Below are 18,866 nucleotides of genomic sequence, written 5' to 3' on the forward strand. Positions count from 1 at the left end.
ATCGTTTACACCATCAAACAATTTCATGTAAAATTTCTCATATGTTCAACTTTTTTTTGCAGGAAAATTCGTTAGAAAGTATTTTAACGAATGAACAATATGTATCTCAAACCTACAAGTTGTAGTACAAGTGAACTGAGATACAAATATGAATATTAGAAGTGTTTCGTTGTTGTTGAAGCAGCATATTGAAAATGGCATCGGTTACGGACGGTAAAACACCGGCTTATTTCTTTTTGTCGCAAAATAAACCAATTAGAATTTAAAAACTATATTATGTGCATTGCAGTAATTTTATCATACTATATATGATATTTCTACCGTGTTCAAAACTTTAGAAGAAAATAAATCAGTAAATATGATATGTTTTCGCGACACAAATAATTTTGGTTTCCGTTTTATAATTCAGTGCTTTCCTGGGTGAGAGTGGGGGGGGGGGGGGGGGGGCTTTTCGTTAATTTTTGACCAGAAGAAGATTCGTCTAGTATTTCAATGTTGCTGAAAAATAACGGACCTAGCAAAAAGGTACAAGTTATCCCCAAATTTGACTTTGTCAGGTTACTGGGCACTGCATTGCATTGCAATAGGAAAGATCATGTTTGTATAAAAATCCATAGCATTTTCTATTTTTAGAACTGATAAGACATTGATTGGGTGGGCAGACGCCGAACGTCCATGTTTTTTGTAAAAAGTGATGTTTTTCTAACGGCCTAAACTTTCTTAAAACATAAATTATATAAATAATTTTTTGATCAGTGGAAAGCTTATGAAACAAGCAATTTATTAATTAATTTTAATTAGATAACTATTTCAAAATAAAACTGATTAGTTATAAACGCTTAACTTACAGTGTTTTTCTAAAGGTTTTGAACATCACTATGCCGCTATCAGGTTGGGGAAGGTATTAAATTTAGCAAATTTAGCTATTTATAGCTAATATAGCTACATATGGCTAAAAAGTGAACAAAAGAAATGCATATTTTTCTCACCCTTGCTCATATTTTTAATACGAGCATCCTGTCACTGTGTCTATCTATTTCACACAATTTTCTACACAGAACTGATCAATCAAGTACAACATTTACCGATGCAGTTATTGTTAATTGCTTTGTTTAATTGGAGAATTCAGCCCAGTTATGCCAGTAACCACAATAGCCTGTATTAAACACCTAGAGTGACTTTAAGGCCAATGTAAATTGAATCAAAGTTTAACATCCCCTGAATTGTAGTTGTGTGCCCATTACTGGATCTATTTCCAGGGCTCTCGCGACTGGGCGACTTGAGCGAAACAGGCGCTCTAGAACTTCAAACTTCGCTCACATCTAACCTCAAAGCGAAATGCAAGTCGCCCGATTTTCTTTGATTTCCGCACTCGCTAATTACTGCTACCCAGACTGTTGACAATTTGCACCGTGTCATAATGAGTGTCGAATACACAAACACACGCCGGCAGCATAATTTAAGCTCCGCCTACCTCAGGTACTTGCGAGATTATGCCGAGAAGTGTGAAAGCGAATCAAATTATCCGATACACCAGAGTCTATTGTGTTAAGCCAATCAGCGCCGCGTTTACGTCTTTGACACTTCGCGTTAATTGTCAACATGTTCGAGTGCAAAAAAAACAATGTTTTATTAGAGAAACTGCTGATTAACTATGCGATTAATTGGAATATGGTTCACAATTATTTGTTATCTATGATAAAAGAACGACATGTAATGTATTAACTACGTTAAATTGACTCCCATCGATGAATTTATTTGAATATGTATTTCTAGATTACTGTACACATTTTACTTTCAGTTTGATATTTCGAGTGAAATACTGACATTCTTCGGTGAATGACTCGGTGCAAAGAGCTATAAAAAATAAATACACTTCTACTTCTTTGCTCGGTGTTAATAATAAACACTTCATACAGTTACAAGATATAACCAAAATTCGGCGTGTTACATTTATAGCATCGGCTTGAATTTTGAAAACGACTTTTTTCAGAATTTTGTAAGAAAACGATAACCACTGTATGGGAAATGATCTAACTAAGAAAATGAACGGTCACATCAATGTTTTTTATCAAGAAACAAGAAAATTACAGCCACCTTTCGAATCACTCAACATCATTGCGGTAGAAAGTCTTCCCACTTCTCCCTAAAGTCTCCCCACTTCTCCCTAAAACAGCTTGAGGGAGAAGTGACTTCTCCCAAAAATTTGGACCTAGCTAGACCCCTGATTTCAAAGTATTTTGATATTACAAAAAGGTACAAGTTATCCCCAAATTTGACTTCGTCACGTTACTTGGCACTGCATTGCATTGCAATAGGAAAGATCATGTTTGTATAAAAATCCATAGCATTTTCTATTTTTAGAACTGATAAGACATTGATTGGGTGGGCAGACGCCGAACGTCCATGTTTTTTGTAAAAAGTGATGTTTTTCCAACGGCCTAAACTTTCTTAAAACATAAATTATATAAATAATTTTTTGATCAGTGGAAAGCTTATGAAACAAGCAATTTATTAATTAATTTTAATTAAATAACTATTTCAAAATAAAATTGATTAGTTATGAACGCTTAACTTACAGTGTTTTTCTAAAGGTTTTGAACATCACTATGCCGCTATCAGGTTGGGGAAGGTATTAAATTTAGCAAATTTAGCTATTTATAGCTAATATAGCTACATATGGCTAAAAAGTGAACAAAAGAAATGCATATTTTTCTCACCCTTGCTCATATTTTTAATACGAGCATCCTGTCACTGTGTCTATCTATTTCACACAATTTTCTACACAGAACTGATCAATCAAGTACAACATTTACCGATGCAGTTATTGTTAATTGCTTTGTTTAATTGGAGAATTCAGCCCAGTTATGCCAGTAACCACAATAGCCTGTATTAAACACCTAGAGTGACTTTAGGCCAATGTAAATTGAATCAAAGTTTAACATCCCCTGAATGGTAGTTGTGTGCCCATTACTAGATCTATTTCAAAGTATTTTGATATTACATAAAATTTTGATCATTTAGCTTATGCTACAAGTATGCACAATCTTCTTTAATTGCAATTAATGTCAGTTAGTTATTGTTGACACAAACACTGAACACAAAAACAACTTGTCTTAGCCTAACAGCAATGTGATGACCATGCAGTGTTTATATATGATATTAAGCTGGTAGGAGAAATCATGTGTAACTGTGTTATTGCATGGAATTTCCATGAAAAATGTGCAAGTTTAAATCATCATTCAATTCTTTTCACCTCCCTTGGATTGGTTACACATTATACATACCAACTATAAAACATGTTGTGGGATATCACAGATCTTTCACAAATCACAACTTTCTGAACATATTTTCATAGATGTGTTAAGAGTGCTTAGGAAAGAAGAGCTGAAAATTAGCAAAATTGTGAAAAATAATGTTTGTTTTGTGTACTTTTCTGATAATTTACTTTGTGTGATGCAAGGATAAATTGAAATTATTTCTGAAAAAACGCATCGGTAAATATTTTATTTCATTTCTCTAAAATGTTACAAATGCCAACTTCAGTTAATATGCAAGTAACTAATATGCACCTATTTACAGTTTAAGAGTAATTAATGGAAACATGCAGTTCTTTTGTTCAATTTTTAGCCATATATAGCTATATTAGCTATAAATAGCTAAATTAGCTAAATTTGATACCTTCCCCAACCTGGCTATTAAAATTAAATGTCATTTAAAACGGTTATTCATTTAAAAAAGATATTTGAAATTGAATACGAATATATGAAAGTTATAAGTATTTCTTGAAAATCCATAAATGAGCGAAAAAGTTATTTAAGTTAAAAAATTAAAGTAAAAAACATTGTCACCAGATAAACAGATGTTTAATGCGTGACATCACCAGCGATTTTTTTACCCCTAAAAGGACCTTTTCCCAATTGAAAAATGCAGTCTTTTTTTTCCCAATTATCATCCAAAAATTCCCCAAATGACCAAATTAAGTTTGCATTTTGATGACTGCAGAGGGAAAACTTAGTTATATTAACATTCCCATGATTTAACCATTTAAACAGTTTGTTTGATGCTATTTACATGGAATTAAAGGAAGAAGCATTCTAAATGATGTTATAAATTAACTATAAAAATTCCCAATCTGAGTAAAAACCCCGCTATTTTTCCCAATTTATCCAGTACCGGATCTTTTCCCAAAAGAGCAAAAAAATCCCAGGTCACGGCAATCTCTCCTATAAGCAGAGAAGAAAGCAATCACCAGTTTGTAAACTGATAGCATTGCATATTTTACTTGTGTATTTTGTTATTGTTTGCTTGAACTACATGGTTAGGCATTAATATCAAATTAACCGCTGCCTTTTCAATGGGAAGTCGATCCATATCATGTAACATGCAGCAATTTTGCAATTCCTGCATAATTGGTTCTTTCCAACAACTTTGTTAAGTGTGATGTCTTCTGCTCTTGGCTTCCAACGCATTCATGAAATTAAGGAATAAACGAAAATCTTTAAAAATACATGTGTCTTATTTAAATACTTTAATTTTTTCAGTTTAGTCAAATTACTTTGATGTTTAGATTGTTTTATATTTGTGATGGGGCAATCTAAACATCAAAACTTGGAAGGAGCAAAATTATGGAGGATAAATCACAGTACATAGTCATGTTAAGTTATTGCTTTTATTGCTTGCGTATAATGCTGTGTAGACGAGGTAAACATTAATCGTGTACAGTACATACATCGGTTTAAATCACCAGAAAATTCATTAATTTTGGAATTATTTGATAATTTTTACATAAAATCAATGATGAATTGAATGCCCTTTGATACATGTAAGTTTTATTTGAATTTATGACTAATTCGTGATTAATCGACATTTAAACATAGCATGTAAAGCGTCGGCAGCGATGAAAATTTCATCAGAAATTTCCTCCACTATTTTGGTCTTTCGATTGTTTGACACAAGTGGAGATACTGTCCATATGAAAAAATTATCTCAATATTTCCTAGGATGGCATCAAATTAGTTTGACTATTTTTCAGTTGTGCCATTGTAGCTCCAGAATAAAACTCCCATTCTTCTTTTTCTTTGTCATCTATTTTTCCATCTTAATCAACATCAAAGCTCTCAAGGTACTTAATTACAGTTTGAAATTCTATATCATTTCACAAATACATTATACATGTACATCTAGTTATTAATGTATTTGTTACAATGTAATTTACATAATACTGTACAAATTTATTTGTGTTCATGTATTCATGAAATAAACAGACCTAAAATACGATTTCGATAAGAGAAAAAATACATTGATTAAAGGTAAGCTTAATTTAACATTGCATATAATCAACATACAACTCAAGCTACAAAGCTGTTATGCAACAAGCTAGGTATTCAGTAACAGATTCTTATGAGTGCTTATTTTACCACCTGGTAGAACCCTTTAAATGCTGAGTGCCAAGCAAGGGAGCTGCCAGTACCATTTTTCAAATCTTTGGTATGATGCGCCCAGTAAAGTGTTGAGTTGTCCCAGACTTCATAGAGTTGTAATTGTCTTGAATTATGAACATAGACATGGGCTTTTAAGCTATATGTTATTTTTCTAACAGTTTGGTCGAAGTGACTGTATGGAGGTCCTATATCCTGGGATCGACACTAACAGTCATCCACTGACCAGCAGACAGTAGATTTTCATGGGACCAGTAACTCCTGAAAGTATCAGGTTCCCTGGACCTCCAAAAATTCAGAAGTTGTCAATCTTAATTTAAGTAGCCAGCATAAAAAGACATCATAGCTGTATTGATGAATTTTTCGGTGAAGCATTTCTAAGTTGCAATACAAGAAATGTGTTGTAGCATTATGAAAGATACATCTTTATTTTATGCTAACTAATGAAATACTGTATTCTATCAGTTAAATATTTTCATATCTCATCGCTCACACTGTGAAAATATGAAATCTATATTTTCACACTGTGAGAGACTTGAGCTCCACCCCCTCATACATTGTGTATGAATTTTAAATTATTTGCTTAAAACAGGATGAAAATTATAGTCGCACTTTGTTCTTTATAATATATTTCTCGATTCAAATTATTTTACTTTTAAAAGAGAATTTCATACCATTATGCAGCAAAATATAAAACAAAATGGAACTTTATGTTGCATGCGTCTTTATAACGTCACAGCACGTCTGACGTCATGTCTGTTTACGCGCGTCTGTTTCCTGCGCTGAGATTAAAACAGTTGCAAAATGCATTTCTCAACGTAATTGAGCATAAAATAAGAGAAAATTTGTTTGTTTTTCGTGAATATGGAATATATCTCACTGATATATATCTCCAGCGCTCGTGAAAATATTTGAAATTTTCTCACTCATATATTCCATATTCACGAAAAACAAACAAATATCCTCTATGTATTGCTTGTAAAAGAAAACAAAATCATTTTAAAAAAGTAAACAAATTCTTTATGCTTTTGTCAATAGAATTTAATTGATAGAAATGTAAATTGTTGGGACGACCTGAATTTATGGGGACTACTAGATTATTAAAAGATGGTGGTTCTTTGGGTCGCTTGGAGAAAATAGTCTACACCTGAATCATACGTTATATGTTTATAGAACAAAGCCCTTGGTGTAATCTATTCTCATGTCTAAAGCAGGACTTGTGTGACATATGTTACATATTTTCTCTCACTCAAAAGTGTAGCTTTAAAACTGGCATTAAAGCAAAACTCCCTGCTTTCAGATGAGGTCATCAAGAAACGTCTTTTGATAGATGGAGATGCCGGAAATGATGAAAAACGACTTACAAGCCTCCTGAAGACATTTATCCGCTGGTGTAATAGTACAGATGATCCTTCTAGTGAAGAAAGGTAAGACACAGCAGGATTATATGCCTGTCTCTGAAAGAGCAGGGCATATTATGTGAACACCCGCAGCGGGCGGTCGGCATCCAAAGCATGTCCGCTCTCTAAGTGGAACAGTTTTCATCCGATCTTAACCAAACTTGCTGACAATGTTTTAGGGCATAATATCTCGCCCAAGTTCAATAACCAGCCAAATCGCCCCAGGCAATCATGTATTATGGCCCTTGAATTACTCGAAAAACTGCAAATTTAGCCTTGTCCGCTCTAAATCGAACAGTTTTCATACGATCTTCACCAAACTTGCTGACAATGTTTGTGGGCATAATATCTCAGCCAAGTTCGATAACCACCCAAATTGCCCAGGCACTCTTGGATTATTGCCCTTGAATTAGGCCAAGTTCAATGACGGGCGTATTTCATGACTGTCTGGCACTCTAGTTTTCAGCTATAAAAATAGTCTAATAATGCAATGTTTGATATAAGTTCAAGTAAAAAAATATTCAATGACATTATCAAAATCCAAGTTTTTTGTGAGGTTTATTCAATGTTCATATGATTTTTTAGATAAAAAAAAAAAAAATTTATTAAAAATGCAGAATTCTTAAAAAAAAATTCCCTTGAGTTTACAGTCTTTTTTAATTAATTTTTATCATTAGGCTATATATTAATAGTATATATTATATGGCTTAAATGAGGGCTTAATAGAAAACAAAATGCTTTAAGATTTGCCCTCTATTTGTTATCATTTTAAGAGTAGCATTTTTTTTTGCATGTGGAAATGTTTGGTGATAATTTTATGAATAAAATATTTGCTGTTGATGATAAGTGAAAAGTTATTATCTGTTAAGATTGCACTTTAATGCTATCTTTGTTGTACTAACTTAATATTATTAGTTCTAACTGATAGATAATTTTATCTGTTTTATTCAACCCTTATCATGCGGGACACAATTGATTCTGCCTTTGCAATCAGGGCAGATCATGATCAGCCTGCAAATCCATGCAGTCTGATCATGACCTGCATTGTTTGCCATTCAGTCAGAATCTTTTTGGTATGTTCAGCACAAAATTATCCACTTTAATTAAAGGTAACCAGTAATTTGTATTTCAGTCATTTGACAGTTCAGCGTATGTTAGCGACCTTGGCTCAGAGTGACCATGCTATACAGAAATCATCACAAGTATACAGAATGAACCTGCTAGAACAAGAAAATTATGAAAGACTTAATAAACAAATAGGTCAGTAAATCAAGAGCTTGTAGAAATCAATTATTTGATTTTTTTTTTTCACAAAATCAGGCTAATTTTGTTTGGTTTGCTAAAGACCTAGAACAGTTACACTGGGTTTTAAAACGATACGTTTTTAGAGAAAAGATAACAGATCCAAATATAGTCTATTTGAAATTTTATCAAAAAAACAGAAACAAAAAAAAACAACACCAGGTATTGATTATTGCATTTATTCATGTAACTCCATAAATAACAACAGAGATCCATCACATGCTATGATAGTTTAGAGAAACAAATATTTAAAAAAATTGATTTCAATAAGTTGGTTGAGGAAGATATCTGTGGTATGCATTTTGACAAGTCTAATTTGACACGATTCTAGGAAATATTGAATTATTTTTCTTATAGGCAGTATCTCCACTCACTTCTAACACACGAAAGACCAAAATAGTGGAGGAAATTTCCGATGAAATTTTCATCGCTGCCAATTTGGGTTTAAATTTTGATTTTGTTGCAAATACAAGATAAAGTCAAATAAAACCTACATGTATCAAAAGGGGATTCAATTCCTCATTAATTTATGTAAAAATTGTCAAATAATCTCCAAAAATACGAATTTCCTGGTGATTTAAACCTATGTATGTACAGTACATGATTAACATTTACCACGCCTACATCCTATATGCGCAAGCGATAAAACCAATAACTTTACGTGAGGTTGTACTCTGATTTATCCTCCATTATTTTGGACGAAGTTTTGACATTTAGATTGCCCGTCATAAATATAAAACAATCTAAACGTCGAATTATTTTGACTATATACAGATATTGATTTTATAGAATCCAGAATAGAAGAAGCTGAGCAAAAAATAAAAGAGTCAAAAGAAGAACTTAAAATGGCCAAGCAAATCAGGAAGCATAGGCAAGGTTAGATTTGAGCCGTGCCATGGGAAAACCAACATAGTGGCTTTGCGACCAGCATGGATCCAGACCAGCCTGCGCATCCGCGCAGTCTGGTCAGGATCCATGCTGTTCGCTAACAGTTTCTGTAATAGCAATAGGCTTTGAAAGCGAACAGCATGGATCCTGACCAGACTGCGCGGATGCGCAGGCTGGTCTGGATCCATGCTGGTCGCAAAGCCACTATGTTGGTTTTCCCATGGCACGGCTCATTTTATGATTTATAAAGAGAAACGTTCTGATGCTGTAGATGGCAAGGAGAACAGGTAAATGAGAGTACTAACTGGATTGAAATAGACATACAATGCAACCCATCTCAGATGGGAAGACAGATGTGTTTGTTGTACCGATGGTGTTACAAGCAGAAGCTGTGGTCTAGTGGTAACACTGGCTAGGAAACAAGGGGTTGTGAGTTTGGCCCCTGTTGCTCCAACTAGGTCAGGGTAAGAGTGCAGTGTATGGGTGCTTTCCACCTGGCCTGCTAAAGAACCAGAGAAGATTCTGGAAATGGAGCATCTTCTGTTTCTTGCAATAACCTCCCATTAACATTACAAACAGTCTTCTGGAGGTGTCACCCATACAGGTTACTAGTGACAACTATAAATAAGCTTATACATACATATACACATTGATGTTGTTGCTCTCCCGAGATTACCAGTACTGCAAAATCATTGAAATTCGTTGGCATTAGATTTTGTGGTTTGAGTGAGAACAGCTGTTTGTGGGGACCAGAATTTGTGGATTTCATGTTTGAAGGATAGAAAGAAAAGGTTGATTTATTTGTTCGTGAGAAATGACTTTAGTGTACTGAAGGCAGCATGAAATCCACAAAAATTAGTCCCCCATGATTATTAATTAGTTCCCAGTATCTGCCTAGACCCTTATAGAGAGATGTTTGCTCGTTTTAAGTGTTGTTAACAGATGTTATATTTTTATTTAGGATTAAAACTTCTTTCCGTAAATGTCTCTTCAGTACTTGTTTTGTTATATGAGCCGTGCCATGGGAAAACCAACATAGTGGCTTTGCGACCAGCATGGATCCAGACCAGCCTGCGCATCCGCGCAGTCTTGTCAGGATCCATGCTGTTCGCTAACAGGTTCTCTAATTACTATAGGCTTTGAAAGCGAACAGCATGGAGCCTGACCAGACTGCGCAGATGCGCAGGCTGGTCTGGATCCATGCTGGTCGCACACCCACTATGTTGGTTTTCTCATGGCACGGCTCAAATAGCTCTTTCAGCTGATATAAGTTGCAGGTAAATAATCATTTAGTGGTCACTAGCCACTAGTTAAAATGTGTGTAAGAGATTGAGCTAGTCTTACTAAGGTAGTGGACCCCAATTGGCAATCAGCAGTTTCGTGAAATTTTGTATTTTTGTTTACTATTTTTGCATTCTTTGGCCATAAGTGTAGCTGGTATGAGTAATGGTTTCTGTAACAAGCAGAGAAAACTGAAATCACATATGAAGAACACAATCAAATGGAAATTACCAATTCTTATTATGGGTTCACTACCTTTAATAAAAATTTGCTATGCACATGTACACTGTGTATTTCAGAATACGATGCTCTTGCAAAGGTTATCCAACAGCAGCCAGACAGACAGGAAACTACGAGGTACAAAATAGATTCTTGCCTTGGCTCTAAGGCTATTAAAAATTTTAGAGCAGGATACTTGTAATTTTGGCAGATTTGAGAAGCATTCTTACTTTTGCATCTTTGCAAACAAATACATGTATATGTCAGACAGGTTTAACTGGATTCTGCTCTTACAAAAATGTAAATTTAAAGAATATCGAGACATAGTTGTTTAAAGTGGCATCTTACTACACATAGTGTGTTTTTGGTGAATGTTTTATAAATGCAATTTTTGGTTGCTGTGCATTTAAATTTGTTAAATTAACGATAATGCAACATAAGTAGTTGAAGTTGATGCTTTAGAAATAAAGAAATCGGACTAATAAACTAATAGTTCTTTTCTTCAATCTTCTATGCAGTGATCTCCCTTACCTATGGGTAGAGATTTCTGAAGTTGAAGGGAAGCAACTCCTGCATGCAGTTTGACATTTCTTAAAAAGACTGCCTCAGTCAAAATAAGAAAAGTCATATTTGGAAACTTATTATTTCGTTCTGGTAACAGGAAGAGTTTGGTATATTGGGTTAAAAGCTATAATTTCACCAACCCTTTTTACACACACATCTATTTCAGCTGGATTTTTACTTAAAAAATGCGCGTGATTCCACTTTAAGAATCTTATGTCATTTGTAACAGTAAATGTTGATGAGGCTGTGTGGGTAGCATGTTTTCGTATGTAACAAGGGTCAGTAAATACCTGGTAAGGAGATTAAAATTAGGGCTTATTTCAAGATATATTCTATCATTATTTATGTCTATCACAGGAATTATTCAGTAAAATGTCTTGAATATGTCACCGACCTATTTGATGTGGGTGGTTTTCAAAATAATGAAGCTTTTTCTTTTCTCTCATCTTACTTTAATTCAGTTTAGTTTTAGAATGCATTTTGGGGGAAATTATATCCAAATCAATGTAGTCAATAAATGTGTGCGATATCAGCTTAATGAATCAAACAGTTTTAAAGTTATATTAAATTATATAGCTAATTTTGTCCCCTGTGCACCCAAAAAAGTGTGACATTTTACATGAAGTATAGTTTTCAACTGTGGCTTACTTTTTAAAACCATGCTTTATTGTTACAGCTTTGGCTTTTTTGTGTAACTTAAACTCTGCACATTTAAATAAAATACTTCTTTTCATTACCTACATCTTATTGTTACCAATATTTCACATCTTGTGATGGAACCCCCTTCACAAAAAATAGTGAAAAAAATACTAAATTTAAATGTTGAACACTACAATTTCATAACCCTATTACTTTTCTAAAGTCTTAATGTTTTCCTAAGATCCTTATCCCTTCAGCTGTGAAGACACATTATGATTTTTTTTCTTTATTAAATCAACTTTCTCAGAAACTTGATGGATGTCTATACACCTAAAAATGTCCCCTGTGCACCTTTTTAGTTGTTAAGTGTCAGATTTCTTATATTCTTTAAATAAAATGGGATTTTACTTTATTTTCCTTGAAAGGGAGTTACAACAGATACAAAAGCAGCATTCAACTTCACATATTACTGACTGTTAAACATTCACAGAGCCAAAAGTGATGTCCCCTGTGCACCCTTTTTTGACATATATCAATTTCCATAGCATTACTGTAATTTGTGGTGGCAGTTCTATATTCTTAGCAGTGTGAAAGCAAAATTTAGGCATTACTTGATAATTTAGCATTATATAAGAAACCTGGACAATTTAAAATTCATTGTTTGCATTTATTTCTGAAGTTGCCAATTTTCAAGTTTAAAAGTGGAAACATCAATTTTATTGCTTCTTAAGCTCTTTAGGTTTACCTAAATATGTAATGTTCACTAGTAAATATTGTGTAGTTAAAAGAATTTTACTTACCATGAACATATTCTATGAATAAATATTTTGATACAATTTGTCCCCTGTGCACCCTTTTTAGTAACATTATAAAGTATGAATTTTACTATTCCATTTTATCATGCATGGCATTTTGTCATTTTTCTACTATGAATAAGCATTGCATGTAAACTAAATGATTTCAGTGTATTAGTTATGTATAAAGTCACTTATTTTTTCATTTAAAGCATTACATTCAGTTGAATTTTCATGTTTTTGTAGTGAAAATTTTCAATTTTGTAGTTATTTTGTGGAATAAAGTAATTTTTTAATGGTATTTGTCTAAAGTTGATCACCATTAGTCTTTTTATGAATAGAAAACTAATAATGGATGAATATTACACTGATCTTCAGTATGTGTCCCTGTGCATCTGTACAATAACTCAATTTTGAGTTGACAATTCTAGAAATTAGAATTACTGGACATTCTTGAAATTTGGCATGTGGTTTATAAACATGCAAAGTGAGAGAAAAAAATAGGTTTTATAATTATATGTTAGTTAGTTTGCATTTAGCAACAACTTTTCTAGGTAAAGTTTTATTTTCATGTCAGATTTGTGCAGAAATTGTGATTTTAAAAACCAATGTCCACAAACATATGAGTAAATAAGTTTCAAACCATACACATACACCCATTACTTATCATTTATGTTTAAAAAATTAATGTTATACATATTTCCTTGTCATAAAACACTGCAACATTTATCACCCATCTTACGGGAAATTCACTGAACTTTCGAATTAAAGGCTGAAATATTTTCTTATTGGCATTTCTCAACACTTTCCGAGAGTTATTTCCTTCAAATTTGAAGTATTTGCTATCATAAAAAATAGGTGACCACCCTAAAAAATAAGTTTGAATTTTCAACCCCTATGTCACACTTTTGCTTCATTATTTTGAAAACCACCCATGTGGAGAAGTTGTTTCTTGTTCTAGTCAAATCTATAGGGAAATGAATAGGTTTACAAGAGAACTAATGAGCAACTTGTATGTTTCGTCAAATACTGTTGAAAAATGGTGTTAAACCCAAAACAAACAAACAAAAAATATTTGCACAGCTTTAACTACGATGTGGCTTGAAATTTAGTTTGGTGTCATATAATTTTGTAGGCAGGAAAGTTTGTGGTTTTGGTCAAAACTGATATTTCTTGAGTATGTGAATTGGCAGATTTCAACATTTTAACATAAATAGAACAGGAATTGTACTTGTTTATTTAAATTTAATTCCATGGATTAATTATGTGAGTGTTCTGATTCTGTAGTATACTCTTTTAATAGTACAGTCTAACTGCGTTCACTCAATCTCGGATAATTTGAACATTACCCTTCTCTTGAACTCTTCATTGTTTCCCAGCAAAATCCCTATTTTATAATGTGTTTTGTTCAGTGCCTCAAACTACAGATAACTTGAACAAATTTTGCCTGTCTGGTCAAGTTAGAGCAAACAAAGTTCGACTGAATAGTAACAGAAAAATAATTTTCATCTTTTTTTTTGTAAACAGGAAGTTACAAAATGTAGATGAAGAATTAAAACATTCAGAGGAAACAAAAAAGAAGCTAGAACAGAAGGTAAGATGATTGGCCTTTATCTAAAAAAGGATTTCTCTCTATCTGTTCTAGGGGCTTTATCTCACTCTGTCCCTCTAGTCAGATCGCTCTGAGTCTGTACTAGTAGAGTATGAATTTCGCACCATGTGTGGCTGGGTTTGCTGTATGTAAAGCGCCTTTGAACGTGTTTATCATGAAAAGGGCGCTATATAAATCGAGTATATTAATTATAAGATGTGCTTTTCTTTGTCTTCATAGTTAAATTTTTTATCATTTTAAGTTACTAAAAAGACATCTTCTTTGTGGAACGGCACCATCATATCAATTCTTCTGATGATGTTATTTTTTGTTCTTTGCCAACCCTTTCTGTAAGTTGTTTGGGGTAACTACAGTAAAATTTCTTGAAAGGAATATATATATATTCATTTTTCACCACTGACAAGAAAAAATAACTTTTTGATGGTCAAATTCTTGATGACCTGTTACATGTTTATAGAGTTCACATGTAGCGGTATAGCAACTATTGTAGCAAGGTTTAATTTGATAGAGCAACCGCTTTATGTTTCCTTTAAAGACAAAGTCTAGACTAGTATTAATAATGGATCTTTTTTTTTTCTTGAAAAAGAAATGCAGAAATATCTGTTTGAAAGTGTTATGCATTATAGATATATATAGTGTGGAATAAATATCCTGCAAATTTTCAGCATGGAGCAGCTTTAGAACTGCATTGGATGTGGATCACATATGAAGCTGTTAATAAAAATCTGGGAAAATAACAAAGATTGTTTATTTTTCAGCTTGATCTGAGAAGGAAACAGTTCCATGTGTTGATTTCAGCCATACATGAACTGCAGAGCATGCTTGAAGGTATTTGCCCATGTTTTTTTTTTTTAAAAAAAGAACTTTTTGTATTTACACATTTGATCTACAGAAGTCTTTGAGGATGAAATGTATATTTCCTCTGAAATGCTGCTATAAGCGATTGTATTTGGTATCAAAATAATGGGAAGGTTTTAGAATACTTTCATAGGTCTAGCATTCCAATAAAAAACAGTTTATGCCCTATTAATTTGCCAAGTTTTAAAAAAAAATCTTTCTCTACAGTTTTACCGCATATGACAATCTGACTTGTGGTAAGTATTTCTTGGAATCAAATACAAATTGTACTGTAAAATAATTAGTTTTTATGTGAGTCGTATTTTTGCGGATTTTAGTGGTTGCGTCAATCCGCGAAATTTATTCCTGAGAAATAAGTAAAATTCCTACTCATTTTATCTAATCCACAAAAATTAATTCATAACCCAAGGAAAAAAACTGTTTTGGCAGAAACCAGAAAATTTCACGCCCATCAAATTTTATGATTTCATAGTAGTATGTTTTTCAGACCATGCATTACAGTATGTTTACAGTTGTTTGTCACAGCTGTTAGTGGCAGTATGGTAAAAATCATTATGAATCGTTTGCCCTTCCCCACTGTGTGTTCAAACCAACTTACTGAGTTTAATTCTTTCATGTGATCACCTCAGTGGATAAAAATATATGCAGCTTAGATACTAAGTGGGTTGGATATATTAAGTACATATATTGAGTGACAGAGCTCCATTTGCCAGTGATGTGATGAAATAATCCATCTAAGCTTGAAGAATGATCATAGTGATTCTGCCAATTATGCTGGCCTTGTCTAAATAATTCCTGAAAAGTCACCATATGACCTAAATTGTGTTGGAGCATTTTATAAGCCAACTAAAATATGCAGTGTCTATTACGTTTTGCCATTTGATAATGTATTGACTGGCCTATTAAACATTTTCATGAATACATCGGCAGTCCGCTTGCATAAAAGGGAGAATGCATTATGTAATAGAAAGAGCACTGAAACTCGAGGGTAAACGATTTGTACTAGGGGGCATAGCCCTCGAGTATAAATCGTTTACCAGAGAGTTTTAATGTTCTTACTATTTTAAACTCGAGGGTAAACGATTTGTACTAGGGGGCATAGCCCCCGAGTATAAATCGTTTACCTGAGAGTTTTAATGTTCTTTCTATTTTGTGTCATAGCCATCCATATATGGTAGTTGTAGGCGTTCCACATTGCTATATACAGCAGTTCAGTGAGTAGTTAAAATCCTTGCTTTACTAATGTGTAAAGCCCAGGTAAAATAAACCAATGCTAGAGCAGAAAATCAATAAAATACACCGCTGTCTACTGTTCCTGACACGTTTGCATACTTCCCTATCCAACAGTGCGGTAACTAGCGTGCGGGTATTTAATACCTGCACACTTTTAGTTACTGCACCCTGTACTCAGTGTATACGAATTACCTGCACCAAATTTGTTAAGAAAAAACACCGAGCTATGATACAACTAATTATACTTACCATGGGTCGTGAGTTATCCAGGCAACACATATGCTCTCCATGATCATTTAATAGAAGATACTGTGTCTTAAATCCTACGTCCTCCATCTTTGATTCATGTGAAAAAAGTTGGCACTTACTTGCAGAGAACAAAATCAATACTGGTACAAAGGTTTGAGTAATTTTCATTGAGATAAGGTTATCTCGATATTTCGATATGTCGACTTTTTTCCGTTGGTCCCGACAAACTCTAGATATCGAGATTTGACTGGGGCTCATGTTTAATTGCTTGTGCTAGGTGTGCATTGTCATGAACCTGACAGTAATAAACATAAATGAGCCGTGCCATGGGAAAACCAACATAGTGGCTTTGCGACCAGCATGGATCCAGACCAGCCTGCGCATCCGCACAGTCTGGTCAGGATCCATGCTGTTCACTAATAGTTTCTCCAATTCCAATAGGCTTTAAAAACGAACAGCATGGAGCCTGACCAGACTGCGCGGATGTGCAGGCTGGTCTGGATCCATGCTGGTCGCAAACCCACTATGTTGGTTTTCTCATGGCGCGGCTCAAATGTTGTTGTTTAAACATATCCATTATATTTCATAACAGAGAGAAAACTTCATTCCTTTAAAATCCGAAACGTTGTGTTATGTATCTATTTACTTTGCAGAAGATGAAGGGTCAGAGGTCACAGACGGCAAACAAGATGAGATGGATACAACCTGAAACTAAGAGGACACGATTTAAAGGGTCATTGATTTAGGGGCCATGCTGCACTATGATTTTATCAGATGTTAGGCAGAAAACACAATTCAAATTTCTTACCTTGGTGATTTGTAAAAAAATAAAAATTTAAACACTTTATTGTGACGAAAAGGACATACTGCCGGTATATAAATATGTCTCCCACCACACAGTGGTGTGGGAGACATATTGATTTACTCCAGTCTCTGTGTTTGTGTCTGTCTGTCTGTTACAAAGCTTGTCCGCACTCTAAATCGAACATTTCTCATCCGATCTTCACCAGACTTCAACAAAATGTGTCTGCCAATAAGTGCTCGGCCAGGTTCGATAACTAGCCAAATCGGCCTAGGCACTTCGGAATTATGGCCCTTGATTTACCAAAGTCACTCAGATTTCTTGCGCAGTTTTACCCCTAACCGGCGCCTAGTAGTATAGACGTCATTTTGGTGTCAAAAAAGCGCATGCACATGTGGATTAAGTAAACAGTATATAAAGACTGACACTATTTAGATGATTAGGCAGTTGTGGGAGACATGCGCTTTTCTCAAAAGCATCTCTAGTTATGTTAAAGTTGATAGAAATAGACGATTCACTGTTGAGAGAAAAATGAAGAAATAATTTGCTTGTAGAACGAATCTGGGAATTACAAAATGCTATAATTTTAGAACAAACCTTGTCAAGAAAAAAAAACCTGTCAACTTGTTAAGCAAATTTTGACTGTTATGATGATGTATGTATATAAGAAAGTGCATTTTGCTTTAAAATGATGGAGTCAGATTTTGGCCAGTCTGTAAGTAGAGTCAAAGATTCATTTGTATGAAAATGTATTGTAATATGGATTAAATAGGTTTACAGATAAAAAATTTTAAAGTTGTCTGCATGAAATTTGAAGCAGTTTGGCCTTTGTGATTTATTTGAAGGTGTCTTCATAGTTGGTTTGAATCTGTTGACATGAAAAATGTGCTCCTCAAGGTAATTGAGAGTAGTTAAATACATATTCTTGCGCCCCAAAGGGGTACTTTGTTCCCCATTAGAAGTTGTGGAGTGGGAGTCCAACAACTGGTAGATAAAGAAATGAAAGGCATCGTTTGTTCTAATTTTGATGTGATAGCCATTGTATCTATCCATTGTATTTTTTATTGTGATGTTGCCATAATAATATGTTTAACTTGCAGTAAAAGTTATAAAAAATGCAGTTTCATTATGTGTATGCACACTGGTAGTAAATGTAGTTACATGTACTCCTGATTAATGAATTTATGCTGCCATTATCTTGTTCCAAAGAGTGTTCAGAGGAAAAAACACAAACTGGTATCTGACTTTATAATAACTTACTTTTTTTGCAAATGCAAATCTCACATTATACACACAATAGATTTTGCAAGAATTATTTTATGGAAAAAACTGGTCTAAACAAGGAATGGACATGGTAACATGTACAGCTTCAGGCACATTGGCACATCCAAAGATTCCTATAAATGTTCATCAGTGAAACATGTTGCTTGCTGTTGTACACACAGCAGCCTCCTTGTCACTGTGCCTGTTCTAATCTCTGCCTTCAATCTATAAACAGCTACCAGTGTACAAAGTTTTAATAACGTAAAATTTGGCAAGTTTAATTGTTAAGGCACATGTACAAACTTGATATATGTAGAAACA

General features: G+C 33.8%; 1 protein-coding gene across 1 annotated transcript; it reads left to right on the forward strand.

Annotated features, from left to right (window-relative positions):
• The first annotated feature begins 61 nt into the window (after window positions 1–61).
• Window positions 62–18,400, forward strand: LOC123528721 (THO complex subunit 7 homolog). Its single transcript, XM_045308674.2, has 8 exons — window positions 62–213; window positions 6,742–6,868; window positions 7,974–8,101; window positions 8,933–9,019; window positions 10,612–10,669; window positions 14,056–14,122; window positions 14,899–14,968; window positions 17,134–18,400. Exons 1-8 carry the CDS (start codon window positions 195–197, stop codon window positions 17,187–17,189), a joined length of 612 nt encoding a protein of 203 aa, XP_045164609.1. The 5' UTR covers window positions 62–194; the 3' UTR covers window positions 17,190–18,400.
• Window positions 18,401–18,866: the final 466 nt, after the last annotated feature.

The sequence above is a fragment of the Mercenaria mercenaria genome, chromosome 13, assembly GCF_021730395.1.
Source record: "Mercenaria mercenaria strain notata chromosome 13, MADL_Memer_1, whole genome shotgun sequence".
Classification (NCBI taxonomy): domain Eukaryota; kingdom Metazoa; phylum Mollusca; class Bivalvia; order Venerida; family Veneridae; genus Mercenaria; species Mercenaria mercenaria.

Bases quoted from the DNA above. Each gene is read 5' to 3' on its own strand.
- LOC123528721 (XM_045308674.2), top strand. The intron at 14,123-14,898 runs GTAAGATGATTG...TTTATTTTTCAG, and splicing joins AAAAGAAGCTAGAACAGAAG to CTTGATCTGAGAAGGAAACA. The intron at 14,969-17,133 runs GTATTTGCCCAT...TTTACTTTGCAG, and splicing joins ACTGCAGAGCATGCTTGAAG to AAGATGAAGGGTCAGAGGTC.